The 15,086-nt window shown below is 35.4% G+C and overlaps 1 protein-coding gene and 2 long non-coding RNA genes across 4 annotated transcripts; all 3 read right to left on the reverse strand.

Moving 5' to 3' along the window:
• Positions 1-370: 370 nt before the first annotated feature.
• On the reverse strand, positions 371-4,192 carry LOC135149298 (uncharacterized). 2 transcript variants are annotated; one of them, XR_010287680.1, is made up of 4 exons: positions 3,068-4,192; positions 1,346-1,568; positions 811-1,172; positions 371-429 (listed from the first exon to the last, which is right to left on the reverse strand). It is a non-coding gene; the product is annotated as an uncharacterized LOC135149298 (long non-coding RNA). The 2 variants fall into 2 exon arrangements; XR_010287679.1 differs by having other exon boundaries at positions 1,346-2,923.
• A 1,192-nt stretch (positions 4,193-5,384) lies between these two features.
• On the reverse strand, positions 5,385-10,124 carry LOC135149537 (uncharacterized). Its single transcript, XM_064085273.1, has 10 exons — positions 9,276-10,124; positions 9,010-9,153; positions 8,827-8,911; positions 8,595-8,748; positions 7,799-8,541; positions 7,632-7,713; positions 7,463-7,532; positions 7,176-7,355; positions 6,894-6,954; positions 5,385-6,746 (listed from the first exon to the last, which is right to left on the reverse strand). Exons 1-10 carry the CDS (start codon positions 10,116-10,118, stop codon positions 6,625-6,627), a joined length of 2,484 nt encoding a protein of 827 aa, XP_063941343.1. The 5' UTR covers positions 10,119-10,124; the 3' UTR covers positions 5,385-6,624.
• Positions 10,125-12,159: 2,035 nt separating this feature from the next.
• LOC135149352 (uncharacterized) lies at positions 12,160-13,033 on the reverse strand. The gene is made up of 2 exons (XR_010287776.1): positions 12,701-13,033; positions 12,160-12,481 (listed from the first exon to the last, which is right to left on the reverse strand). It is a non-coding gene; the product is annotated as an uncharacterized LOC135149352 (long non-coding RNA).
• Positions 13,034-15,086: the final 2,053 nt, after the last annotated feature.

A 15,086-nucleotide genomic window follows, 5' to 3' on the forward strand; every position in this document is an offset into this window, starting at 1 on the left:
GTTTGGTTCTTGAGATTGAGGGAAACGGTGTTTGGGTCAAATATCTGAAAGATATTATATGCTAAATTCCCAGGAATCATCTCGAAGGAGAAATCAAGAAGCGGTCCAAATCCAGTGCTTCGCACCCAGCTTTTCTGTTCTTCAGTGAGATCATACACCATTTGACTAAAGAGTCTTGGTGAATTTCTGATTCTCAATTCGTCTTTTGCTCTGTGTAAATGTTTTGCACCTTCAGCGCGCTGATCATTCACAGTTTAAAGATTTTGAAATTAGAGAATGTGAAATTTGAATATGAATATATGTGGGTTTTACCACTATGGAAATCAGAATGTAATGTACCTCATAATTTTCTTGTGCCTGTTTCTTTGTTGGCAGCTTAATGTTTGGCCTTTTTGTTACAGGATGATCACGAGCATTGTGTGTATCCACCTATATCATAAAAGTGATTACGAAAAAGTGTAGTTAACGTATCATATTTTTAGTAGATCGTTAATGATATATTAGTAGTTAATGTATCATATTTTTAGTAGATCGTTAATGATATATTAGTGATTACGAAAAAGTGTAGTTGATGTATCATATTTTTAGTATATTAGTGATCACTAATATACTAAAAATATAAGATACTAAAAGTATGAGATCACATATATATCAAGAAATCTTAATATACTAAAAGTATAACATACTTTTATATCACTAATATATTAGTGATTACAAAATCTAAATATACTAAAAGTGTACAATATCAAAAGTATTGAGATCACTAATATACTAAAAGTATAAGATACTAAATTGAAATAAAGTATGTACCCCTTCAGTCTTTTTTCTTTTCCACTTCCTAACTTTTACATTGTCAGCTTTTTGTTCATTTTGAGATTCATGTTCATTTTGAGCTTCTTCTTGAGATTCCTGTTCATCTTGATTGTGATCTCGATCATCTTCAGCTTGATTGTGATCTTGTGGTTCTGTATCTTGATCTTGTGCAGCTTGATCTTGTGGTTCTGTATCTTGATCTTGTGGAGCTTGATCATGTGGTTGAGTTTGTGCTGCTTGATCTTGTGGTTGAGTTTGTCAGCTTGATTTTCAAGTTGTGCAGCTTGCTTTTCAAGTTGTCCAGCTTCATATTCAGTCCTATATAATTCTAGAATTGAATATGACTCTTGCTCATCCTCCTGTCACAAAATTGACAACTTAAAATCAGCCAATGTTTTTAATTTAGTGAATATGAAAACAAGAGGTAGACAATCTCTCATGTCACTTTATAATAATCAAGAAGTTTATAATATGGAAGCAAGAAGTGTATTTATAATAATCAGAAAAGACAAATTACAGAGTAGAGATATACACATCAGAGTGAAATAGTTTTCCAGCTGTCACTTTGTGCCGTAATCGCTTAAATTTTTCTGGTGCACTTCCTTCAGATTTGTTCGGAGTACTGGTGTGCTCGTCATGTTCCATAGTCCTATCAACTGGAGATTCTTCAAGGTTAATTGGATCGTTTATTGTATTGCTGAAGGTTGTCTTACAACGTTGTAGTCTTGAACTTCTTCGCAGTTGCACTCTATGTCCTGAATTTTTTTTCTTGCAGAGGCGTTAAGTAAAGAATATATGTACATAGCTATTGAACTAGTAATATTATTTTTTCTAGAAAGCCATAAACGAATATAATACCAACATCAAATATGTTAATCACTAATAAAACTTGAAGCAAGAGTGGATAGTTTCTAAAAAATATCGATGCATATATTAGTAATCACTAATTTATAAGGCATTAATCATATAATTAGTAATTTATAAATAAAAAACTACCAAATAATATCATGATTAAGTAATTGATGAAATCTGATTATGATGGTGAACATACATTGAAAGACAGAAGATTAAGGTGTGGATAATGCCTAGTAGTAATAATTAGAACAATCTTATGTGTATAATGATAAGAGTCAACTTCAGCAGGGGGCAACACACACCCCTTTTGTCTCTCATGCCTCGCCACGCTACAAGGTACAAATCAGTCCCACCCCGTTATGGATACGTGGCCAGAGGGATACGTGGCTAGATGCAACTTAATGCTATCTAGATATGAACAGAGATGTACCATAATATGTAATTCCAGAAGATAAACAATAGTATTATATGCAATGTGGACATGAGAGAGTCACTAATCATATATACTTTACACACAAGAGAGACGAAGGATTTTATGCACAACACAGAACAACAAATCCCCCACCATTTATTTCTTAGCATACATCTGCAAACACAATTATACACATGTACACAGGTCTAATGTTATATTAGGCATTAATCTCTAATTTATAAAGCATCAACCATTAATATTTTATATTAGGCATCTGCAAACACAATTATATTAATATTTTATATTAGCATACATCTGCAAACACAATTATATTAGGCATTAATCTCTAATTTATAAAGCATCAACCATTAATATTTTATACATCAATCACAAATTATACATACAGAGTACTATATCTAGCTGCACCTGTATCATGTTTTTTATTTATGACTATATTTAGCTAACTACAGAGTATGCAGCTAACTAGAGTACAATATATGCAGCTAACTACACAATTATACATACGTACACAAATCTAATGTATCAACCAGACTCCAATATTCTATATGGTCCAAAATACCATAAACATTTCTAATCGTAAACTCTAATCAGTAATCATAAATCATAAACATTATAAACTCTAATCAGTATTCAACACGAAATCAAATCATAAATCATATATAATGCAAATCAAAGAGGAAACAATTTCTACATAAATAAGAGCAGTAATAACAGCACAAATTAAGCAAAATAAAAACAAAAAATTACAAAACCCTAAATAACATACCTCCTCTAGTCCTAGCCATAATTTTTTGCTTTCAGAGTTATATAGACAACTAGTTGCTGCTATGAGAACACATAAACATTATATGTTAGTTTTTCATAAGATCGATTACTAAAACCCTAAAAAACTGACTCGCACTAACATGCAATCACAAAGTAACAAAGTTATAACTACAATACGAGACTCGGAATATAGTATTGTACCTATTTGAAGAATTTGAAGCTGATATCGTTCCGATTGAGTACGAGGCTGATCTCCACTGCGATTTCCCCTGTTTTTGCAAAATATGTTCAAAACGAACGAGTTAAACATGTAATAATTGCAAAAACGGTGAGAAATCGAAAATTAGAAGCAAGTTTAGCAGTGATTATACCTTGTGTTTGAGAGAGATGAACAGTAAGAGGAGCGATGAGTGTAACTGTTTTGTGTCTATATGCCTGTCTATGGTTTCTTCTGTCTGTATTTAAATTTCTTTTTTGTTTTTTCAGACTAGTCGTAGTCGTGTTGTAATCAGAAAGTGGGCCGAACGCTAACTGGGCCGAGAGCTAAGTTGTCGGGTTGGGCCTAGTTTGTAGTTTGTACAATAAAACAGTTTGTACAAGATTAGCACCCTATATATATATAGGCTCATGATCAAATAGAAACCAATATTAAAATAAAAACTAGAAACCAATACAAGTTAGTGATATTCTCAGTACAATTTAGTGATATTCTCCTTGGGATTTAGTGATCTGTGTTGCAGGAATTAGTGAAAACTTAATCTCCAGATATGTTCCAGCTTAGAATCTCCAGATCTGTTCATGTTTTCGATTCAGATGGTGGTGATAGTGGTGGAGATGGTGGAGGTGAAGGTGGAGATGGAGGAAGGATGATTCTAGCGGAGGTTTGGGCGGCTTGAAGTGGGGGGTTGGAGTGTTGCCGGAATAGTGGCGGCTTCGCGTTTGAAGTTGAGTCGGGGTGGAGAAAGAAGTATGAACGAAGTTGAAGGAGGTTGAAGCATCTATTAAGATGGGGTTGGTGAAGATGGAGGTGTGGAGGTTGTGTTGTTAGGGAAATAATAGAGGTGGAGGTGGAGGTGGAGATGGAGGTGGTGGTTATGGAGGGGGCGGGCGGCATAGAGGTAGTAGTGGTTATGAAGGAGGCGACGACGGAGGTGGTGGTAGTGGAGGTGGGGTTGGTGAAGATGGAAGTGGGTTTGGTGAAGATGAAGGTGGAGATGGGGTTGTTTAAGAATTTAGTGGTATTTGCTTTAGGATTTAGTGATATTTCAGCTTGGTTTTTAGTTTCTAGGATAAGGAGGTTTCTATTGGAGTAAAACTATATATATGTATATAGAGTTTTACTCCAATAGAAACCTCCCTATTCTAGAAACTAGAAACTATCACTAAATTTCTAAGAGAATATCACTAAATTCTCAAACAACCCCACTTTCTCCTTCTTCTTCTCCAACCCACCAACCCTCCACCCCACTTCCGGCAGCTTCACCCTACCACCCCCGCCAAGTCTCTGCTACTCTCTCCACCTCCATGCCGCCCGACCCTCCATAGCCACCACCTCCATGTCGGCCTCCATTATTTATATCACCACCAAATCCAACCCCCCTCCGGCCTCCACCGCCCCTTCCATTCCACCCCCACCTCCACCTCCACCTGCACCTTCGTCCTCACCTCCACCTCGGTCTTCCTCACCTACAGTACCGTATATCTAGCTTAATGCCGATTTAAATTCCAGATCTTTGCCAAAAATCTGCCGGACAAAGCTAAAGGCTCCTTCCATGTCCACCACCTCCATCTCCACCTTCACCTCCATTATCTCCACCACCGCAACCACCACTTGAATCGGCAACTAGAACAGATTCAGAAATTCTGGGCAGTTTCCGCAAGTTTTCACTAATTCGTGCAACACATATCACTAAATCGTAAAGAGAATATCACTAAATTGTACTGAGGATATCACTAACTTGTATTGGTTTCTAGTTTTTATTTTAAAAGTGGTTTCTATTTGATCATGAGCCTATATATATATATAGGCCAACATTCAAGAGAGGGACTCCTTATATGGAGTTACATAGTGCGCCACTATAAATCATCAATTTTATTATAAATTCTGTTATAGAATACATATAAAACGTTATTCTAATATAAAATACTATAAAATAAATCTATTTTAAGTAATTTAACACTTAAAATTTGATTAAAAAAGTATATTTTCGAAACTGATTCTACAACAGAATAATTCTGGATGATTATTATTCTGTTATAGAATCATGTTGAGATATTGCATAAATTTAGATGATCTTTGGAATAAAAAAATTGTATGACTTCGTTTTCGGTTTAATAATCAAAATTTGCAATTATATTTCATAAAAAAAATAATAGAATATATATTATGTATATATTTATAATGGTGTGCTACGTAACTCCATATAAGAGGGTATGTTATGGAGTGCTACCCTATATATATATATATATATATATATATATATATATATATATATATATATACCCAGCTTTTTTCTTAACACCCCTATATTCTGTACACCCCTGGTTAACACCCCCACTTTCTTTATACAACACCCCAATATACGTTACACCCCCAGTTTATCGCGGAACACCCCTATATAAAATACACCCCAACTTTGTATCTAAACACCCCTATATTTTAAGACCCCCAACTTTCGTTTTCAACACCCATATATTTATAACACCCCCCATATATTTACTACACCCCCAGTTTACCGGATAATACCCCTACTAAAGAGCAGGTTTTCAGTCATAAACAACTTAAACAATTTTAATTCTATCATAAACAATGACTATTCAAGTAATGCAACATGCCAACATTACAGAAAATATGAAGGGCTAATCTTTTTCTAGTGCATAGTCTTTTCATGCAAGTGAATATTATCTTTATGTTTGTACTTTATGTGTGTATATTTTGTACTCTACATGACCTATTTTCATTTACAATTAGGAAGCTCTCAAAACCTGTTCTCAAGAGCAGGTTTCCAGTTAGGAACAACTTAAACCTCTCCTGCTCTCAAAACCTGTTCTCAAGAGCAGGTTTCAAGCTAATTTCACTATTCAATTAGCTTTTTTCCCAGAAATAAATATACGAATTCAAAGAAAGGAGTGATAAGATCCTATATGAGATGGTTAAACGGATTCATTTAATAGTTACTAAACAGTATAAGACAGCTCAGTCTATATACTTTCATAACTTAAGCACTTCTTAAAGCATCATCCATACTATGTATGTAAACCTCTGATTAGAAACCATCGAATTTACGAGATCAAAGTCTACAAAAAGATGCAATAAGAGGTGGATATGCCACATAAACCAATCAAATCAACCCTACACACCATTACCAAAACATACCAATCAAAACCCATCTTTTACAAATCCTAGCTAAATCAAACACAAAACCAAAACTCCAACTTCAAAAACCAACAATACCATCAAAGAAATACAAAAAGATTCAACCTTTACATACGACACCAAACAATTCGCTGCCTTCTTGCGCTCAAGAAAAAACACATTGGTAAACACAAAACACACGATTAAATCTAATCAAATCGAATTGAAGATCGGAGAGAGTGCTTACGAGTCGGATGATTCGGGTTGATTACTCATAGTGGTGTTTGATTTAATCGATTGAGCAAAGATGTTTAGATAAAACACAATACAATACGATGAAGAGGCTTAACGTATATCGTAGACTCTGCTCCTAAATGCAAATAGTCTGCTCCTGAGTGCACATTTAATCTGTACCTGTGAGAATATCTGACTCCTGTGAGAATAAACTGTTTTTCTTAACAAATTCCTGGACATTAGGAGCTGAGGATAGTTTTTCTAGGTACAATTGAAGATCCCCCCCATCTTCTGCAATTAGAAGCAAACAGGAGACAATCATTCATTAAACTATAATCTGCATAAGATAGATATCAGGCTACACAATGCCACAATAGGGATGGATCATAGACATATCTAGTCATTCAATGAGAAGAATATCTGGCAACACAAACTTGCCTAGTAAATGATCGTCCGAACTATTGTACTTGTATGTATGCGGAAAAATTGATGTGTTTGGCTGAAAGATGAAAACACATACAAATAGGAATTAATTAGCTAATGATCAATTTAAGATAGTCGGATTACAACTACGATGATGTAACTAAAAACACAAACGAATATAAGGAATTAATTAGCTAATGATCAATTTAAGATAGTCGGGTTACGACAACTACGATGATGTAACTAAAAACACAACATGCAGGGAAAGAACAATAAACTGAACATAATAGAACTTACAGGGTTTTTTTGGGCTTTATAGGGTGAGTCATCTATCAATAGTGTGTTAGTTTCATTAAGATCCCCAATAACCTTTCTAAGCTCAGGATCCTCCCAGAGTTTTTTAATTTCCTTTAGGAACAAAGGTTTATGATTATTCCCCGCGACTTTGAGACCTGTATTAGTACAATGTTCCTGATCCTGCAAAAACAATTTGCAACATATTTTCGGGATGATAAATCTGAATAGCTTGAGATTACAAATATCCTGGAAAAAAAATGGAGGAAACAAACATGTAAACAACCTACCCATTGAAAAGCCAACTTTGACTTGTAATTATTTCCGAAAACATAGTCAATAACTGGATCCAAATTACGCCTACAGTAATGTTGTAAACAAATTAAAAAGTTAAATACATAAGTGTATATTCCATAGACATGAAAATATCCAAATTACAAGGGAAGGGTGGACGCGTACTTTAATCTCGATGACCATACGCCTACGTTAAATCTCTCAAAGCAGAATTTCAGAAAATCATCAACGTGAGGCCTCTTAAAAACTAACAAAAAAGGGTAGCTAAGTTAAAATCAGCACATCAAAAAGTTGATTTGACTTGATTAGAAAAGTTTACATATAATTTTTACCTACTTTATTTTTCAGTATCTTGTATTGCTTAGATGTACGTGAGGACGTCACCACATTTTCTGGAACGATATCAGCAAGAATGCCATTTATATCAAGGATGAGAGTTTTTTTGAAATAGCTTGAATCATCAACAGACTTTGACCGTTTCCTTTTTTGCTCTATCAGGATTTCGTTTTGCTCTCTCTTCCTTCGGCCTCTTTCAGCGTCATCCTGTTTGTTCGATTCATCAAGCAGGGTTCCTTGCTTTTGAATCCGAGATGATCGTCTGAGATAATGTGCAAACACAGAATGTTTATGTTTGACAGTCTCCGGAGGCTCCTTTGTATTCATGGGTTCATCCTTAGTCCCCTCAGGCTGTTCAGGCCCCATTGTATTCTTGAGTTTCCCCGCAGTCCCCTCAGTCTCCACTTCATTTTTGTCCACAGGCCCCTCAGGCTGTTCAGTCCCCAGTGTATTCTTGAGTTGCTTTGCAGTCTCCTCAAGCTCCATTACACTCTCCACAGGCTCCTTAGGCTTATCCAGATTTTGATGAACAGACATCTCCCCACGTTGTTCAGGCCCCAATACATTCACGGGTTGCTCCGCAGATGGCTCCGCAATTTGAGGACGAACAGTTACAATGTTCGAAGTTTTTGGAGTGGAACTTAGGTTAATCAGCAGAGCTTCTGGCTCTGTGTATCTGCAGGCATCCTTCATTGAAAGAGCTTCAATTAACCTCCAGTCATCTCTATCATCTATTTTCCTGTTGATGTTACAAGGAACAAACAGAAAATAGATTAATATTTTCTAAAGGACAATAGATTGCTACTTATGTAATATGAATTTACCAAATATTGAGTTTTCAAGTCTTCAACAAGACCAAAATCATTGATTTCCGAGAGGTAATCACCCTCCAAGGATCCCTCTAGTACCTGTCTTGCTTGCCCGATTACATGCGCAAGCATGACACCTGCATAGCTTAAAATATAAAAAATTAGTCAAGAAGGAATATTACACACACATGGGGCTTTAATTTGCCTAAACTCACCCTCACAAGCTTTCTGAAAAAGTGGCGTGTGGTGGCCATGGTCAAGTCCATGGTCAAGTTGAGAACAAAGACCACATTTATTGATCTAAAAAACATATAAAAAAACCTTAGACATATTAGGAAAGCCTTACTTATCACAAGAGAGAGAGAGAGAGAGAGAGAGAGAGGAAAGCTGATACTTACGTCTTCGGAGTTCAGTTCATCAAGCTTCAATTTCCATATTTCTTTCTTCCTCCTAATCACCGGGTATTTATCTGCCGGTACTAGAGCTGACTTAAGTTTCATGTCCTCGAGAACCAACTTCGGAATTTTATCATAAATGAGTGCCTAACACAGTCAGGAACACAATCAAACTTGATAAATGAAAAAACATTGAAAGTTGTATATTTGTGCAATCATAGCATGGTAATACTCTAGAAAAACATAAGAGCACGCACAAAAAAGAATACCTGAAAAACAGTACTGCAAGCACTAAATGTCCGAGTGTTCTTCTTAACAGCCTCATAAATTCTGTCAAGTATTGCTTGAGCCCAATTAATTGATTCAAATGTGGACGCGTCAACGCAATACTTGTAGTTCCCACTCCTGATGTATGCATTTTCGCTAGATGGAAGGAAAATCTGGTCAACCACAAACAAGCGAACAAGCTGCTTGTATTGGTCTTTCTGTTCATCCGTTTCCACAGGCATGCGCCTCAAAATCTCTATCAAGGAGTGACAACTCAATTCCCTCTTAATCCTGTTTTTGTGCTTCTCCTTGTCGTTTCTATCTTTTTTCTCCTTTTTCTCATTCTTAGAAACATACAACTGTTTTAAACTATCCACAAAAGGTGGAAGCCGCATCATTTTATCCTTCCCCTGCATCTCAAATTCCCTGATTGGCTTACCGGTATGGTTGATTGATAGTGAATCTGCAACCCGGTGTGCACAAAAACTGATTTCTATTCCCTCTTTGATCTTGAAGATACCTCTTTCTTGATCAAAAAAATCACAAAATAATTGAATGAGGGCAGCGGAGCAGCCACTCCCCTCCTTCACTCCCAATAGTTTGTAAATCTGGGAATCTTTAAAGAGTTCTCTTTTAAGAGAAACAGCCTCCTCATGTTGAGCATCAAGTACATCAGCTTCTGATTGTATGGTAGAATCATGTGTCTGAAATATTTTTTTGATGCTTATTAGCCGTCCTACTAAAGTAGCTAACTTTTCCACATGAGGCTGTGCATCTTGTACATCATGCGGCTGTGCATCTTGTACATTAGATTCATTATGCTTGAGTTCTTTAGACAAATCCATGTCGATGTCCCTGTCATAATTATCTGAACCATGTTAATAACCAGACCAAAACCCCTTACTTACGAGTAGTTCGCTACTATTTATACTAGCAGTCTCGTAGTATAAAATGGGGGGGTGTTTACCTAAATACTCGGGGTGTAATGAATATGGGTGTTCAATCAGAAACACCCAATATTCAGCACACCCCAGTTTTTAAGGAAACACCCCATATTCCTTACAACCCCAGATTTCCCCCACCACAATTGTTATACAAGGGAGATATCTGAACGTAAAAGAACCACAAATTCGGGTGATGATATCTGAACGTAAAAGATTTAGCCAAACACCAATATATTTCTAACACCCCCATGTTACAAAGCACCCCAATATTAAGAACACCCCGAGTTTAATGTAAAGCACCCCGATATTCAGAACACCCCCATTTTACTGAAACACCCCGCTATTTCTAACACCCAAAGTTTACTGTTTGACACCCAAATATATTTTGCACCCCCAGTTTATGTCAAAACACCCATATATTCCGTAAATAAAGATTGGGGTGCTCTAGAAAAACAGGGGGTTCCGTAAATATTTGGGTGTCCTTTCCAAATTAAGAGGTGCTATAAAAATTGGGGTGTCAGCAAAAATATATGGGCCAAAAGGAAATGGGTCTCCTCCAAAATATAAATATAAGGGGTGCTTTTCGTGTTGTTCCGTGTCATGTTAGTAATAAAAATATAATAATAAAAATTAAGACAATAAAAAATTATACTATCTTATAAACTTATTATTTCGATTTATAATTAAATGTTACATTCCTTACTAGTAGGGATGCATACGAGTCGGATTTAGGGCTGTTAATGAAACGAATATTTAATGAAATATTCGGTATTCGAATTCGTTTAATATTATTCGTGTTCGTTTATTAATAAATACAAATACGAATTCAAATCTTAAAAAAATATTCGGTTTGTTAACAAATACAAATTCGAATAGATAAATATTTGTATTCGCTATTCGCTTAATTATTCGGAAATTAAATATTATATATATATTATTTAATATTATATAGAAACATGTTTATTGTGTACAGGTCTTACATTACACCCCCACATACTTCGATTTATAATTAAATATGCTTTTAATATATAGGGGTGTTCTATGTCATGTTTTTCCTACATTACCCAAATAAATTTCAATAGGTTTCAACTTTTAATTAGTCATATTTGTTTTTTCAATTTTGAACTTCAAATTATATATATGCTACTTCCAATTTCTAAATTTGTAATTTTTTAATATGATTTTACAAGAGTATTTGGATTTGGAGCTTTTGGATTTGGGGTTATTCGGTTTGGATTTGGGCCTTTTTGATTTGGTCTTCGATTTGTAGTTATTACCTCATTTTCGTGAGATTCAGGTTATATATTAGATAATATCCTTTATACGATTTTATCGCAACAGTGTTTTTGATAAAGAAGCCAGGTTTTCTATTTGTTTGATTTTTGCGTGATAAGTTGGTAGTGACCGCGAGTTATGATATAGAGTTAGCGGAGGTATTAAAAAATTCGGGAATCTGGTCCAGTTTTTATGGAAACGCCCCATATTAAAGAACACCCCTATATAAAGTACACCCCCAGTTGTTTAAAGAACACCCCTATATAAAGTACACCCCAACTTTGTAGCTGAACACCCCTATATGAAAAACACCCCAACTTTCTTTTCTAACACCCATATATTTGTTACACCCCCAGTTTACAGGATAACACCCCTATATTATATACACCCCCAGTGTATCCGATAACACCCCTATATAAAGTACACCCCCAGTTTATTAAAGAACACCCCTATATAAAGTACACCCCAACTTTGTAGCTGAACACCCCTATATTAGAAACACCCCAACTTTCATTTCCAACACCCATATATTTGTTACACCCCCAGTTTTTTAAGGAACACCCCTATAAAAATTACACCCCAACTTTGTAGCTGAACACCCCTGTAGATATACTCAAAAGCATAAAAAATTACAGAAGTGCAAACATACAAATGAAAAGAAGAAACATACTACTAAGAACAGGCTAACATACATAATACTGCATAGACATCAGAACATTGGCCGAGCCATCAGAACATTCATATACTAACTTAGTTTTTCAACACAACATTCCAGCAATCATTTAACCATATTTCTCCACGTCATTCAACCGGTCACCCATCATTTTCTTCAATTCTTTCATAGCCTCCAAGTTTGCCTTGGTAAATTCTTCATGTTCCGCTCTCCTGGCCTTCTTCTCTCGCTTCTGCCTCTTCTTCTCCAACTTGATAAACTCTTCGAGTTTATTACTCAGTTGGTCATGATCTTCCCGCAGCTTTTTAGTCTCCTCCTGCAACTTTTCAATTTTAGCAAGTTTCTTTTCAAATTTAGCTAATTTTCTTCTTTGAATAAGAACATTAGCACCACAAATCAAAGCGATGCAGGATAAAACTTCCGGATAAGAGTCGGTAACGGATGTAAGACGATTAATCAAAGCATCCGTTATTTCGCTTAAAGACATTGTAAAAGGGGGAGAGAAGAACAAGGGGAGAGAAGTTGAAGAAATAACCTTCTTTAAACAATTTGATATCTGAATTAATAGGTCTCCAATCAAAATTAATAGCAAAGCACCACCCATCATCATCCCTCTCTGCCGTAGCCCCTGCAGTGTAGCCTCTGGCCTGTGACGGAGGTGACTGAAAGATAAATACTAAAGATCTTGCTAGATCTTAATATTAATATCTTGGTAGATACCCAGAAAGTTTTCGAAAGACGGTCCCCAATGTCACAAAAATTAAGAAAAATGCCCAAAATACCAATCTTGAAAAAGATGGCCCCAAATACCATTTAGTGGCGCTAGATAATCCGGCGTTTTGAGTTTTGGAAGAAAACGCCGGATCATCTTGCGTTTTGGACTGAAAAACGGTCCAAAATGCTACATGATCTAGCGTTTTGGACCCTAAAACGCTAGATCGTGTGACGTTTTACCCTTAAAACGCTATATCGTGTAGCGTTTTATAGCGTTTTATCCTGCATCGCTTTGATTTGTGGTGCTAATGTTCTTATTCAAAGAAGAAAATTAGCTAAATTTGAAAAGAAACTTGCTAAAATTGAAAAGTTGCAGGAGGAGACTAAAAAGCTGTGGGAAGATCATGACCAACTGAGTAATAAACTCGAAGAGTTTATCAAGTTGGAGAAGAAGAGGCAGAAGCGAGAGAAGAAGGCCAGGAGAGCGGAACATGAAGAATTTACCAAGGCAAACTTGGAGGCTATGAAAGAATTGAAGAAAATGATGGGTGACCGGTTGAATGACGTGGAGAAATATGGTTAAATGATTGCTGGAATGTTGTGTTGAAAAACTAAGTTAGTATATGAATGTTCTGATGGCTCGGCCAATGTTCTGATGTCTATGCAGTATTATGTATGTTAGCCTGTTCTTAGTAGTATGTTTCTTCTTTTCATTTGTATGTTTGCACTTCTGTAATTTTTTATGCTTTTGAGTATATCTACAGGGGTGTTCAGCTACAAAGTTGGGGTGTAATTTTTATAGGGGTGTTCCTTAAAAAACTGGGGGTGTAACAAATATATGGGTGTTGGAAATGAAAGTTGGGGTGTTTCTAATATAGGGGTGTTCAGCTACAAAGTTGGGGTGTACTTTATATAGGGGTGTTCTTTAATAAACTGGGGGTGTACTTTATATAGGGGTGTTATCGGATACACTGGGGGTGTATATAATATAGGGGTGTTATCCTGTAAACTAGGGGTGTAACAAATATATGGGTGTTAGAAAAGAAAGTTGGGGTGTTTTTCATATAGGGGTGTTCAGCTACAAAGTTGGGGTGTACTTTATATAGGGGTGTTCTTTAAACAACTGGGGGTGTACTTTATATAGGGGTGTTCTTTAATATGGGGCGTTTCCATAAAAACTGGACCAGATTCCCGAATTTTTTAATACCTCCGCTAACTCTATATCATAACTCGCGGTCACTACCAACTTATCACGCAAAAATCAAACAAATAGAAAACCTGGCTTCTTTATCAAAAACACTGTTGCGATAAAATCGTATAAAGGATATTATCTAATATATAACCTGAATCTCACGAAAATGAGGTAATAACTACAAATCGAAGACCAAATCAAAAAGGCCCAAATCCAAACCGAATAACCCCAAATCCAAAAGCTCCAAATCCAAATACTCTTGTAAAATCATATTAAAAAATTACAAATTTAGAAATTGGAAGTAGCATATATATAATTTGAAGTTCAAAATTGAAAAAACAAATATGACTAATTAAAAGTTGAAACCTATTGAAATTTATTTGGGTAATGTAGGAAAAACATGACATAGAACACCCCTATATATTAAAAGCATATTTAATTATAAATCGAAGTATGTGGGGGTGTAATGTAAGACCTGTACACAATAAACATGTTTCTATATAATATTAAATAATATATATATAATATTTAATTTCCGAATAATTAAGCGAATAGCGAATACAAATATTTATCTATTCGAATTTGTATTTGTTAACAAACCGAATATTTTTTTAAGATTTGAATTCGTATTTGTATTTATTAATAAACGAACACGAATAATATTAAACGAATTCGAATACCGAATATTTCATTAAATATTCGTTTCATTAACAGCCCTAAATCCGACTCGTATGCATCCCTACTAGTAAGGAATGTAACATTTAATTATAAATCGAAATAATAAGTTTATAAGATAGTATAATTTTTTATTGTCTTAATTTTTATTATTATATTTTTATTACTAACATGACACGGAACAACACGAAAAGCACCCCTTATATTTATATTTTGGAGGAGACCCATTTCCTTTTGGCCCATATATTTTTGCTGACACCCCAATTTTTATAGCACCTCTTAATTTGGAAAGGACACCCAAATATTTACGGAACCCCCTGTTTTTCTACAGCACCCCAAT

Source organism: Daucus carota, chromosome 9 (genome assembly GCF_001625215.2).
Source record: "Daucus carota subsp. sativus chromosome 9, DH1 v3.0, whole genome shotgun sequence".
NCBI lineage: Eukaryota > Viridiplantae > Streptophyta > Magnoliopsida > Apiales > Apiaceae > Daucus > Daucus carota.

Excerpts from the sequence above, each read along its gene's own strand:
- LOC135149537 (XM_064085273.1), bottom strand. The coding sequence starts at position 10,118 with ATGGATTTGTCTAAAGAACTCAAGCATAATGAATCTAATGTACAAGAT. Across the intron at positions 9,154-9,275 it reads CTTGCAGTACTGTTTTTCAG|GCACTCATTTATGATAAAAT; the intron begins GTATTCTTTTTT and ends TGACTGTGTTAG. Across the intron at positions 7,714-7,798 it reads GATACTGAAAAATAAAGTAG|TTTTTAAGAGGCCTCACGTT; the intron begins GTAAAAATTATA and ends CTTTTTTGTTAG.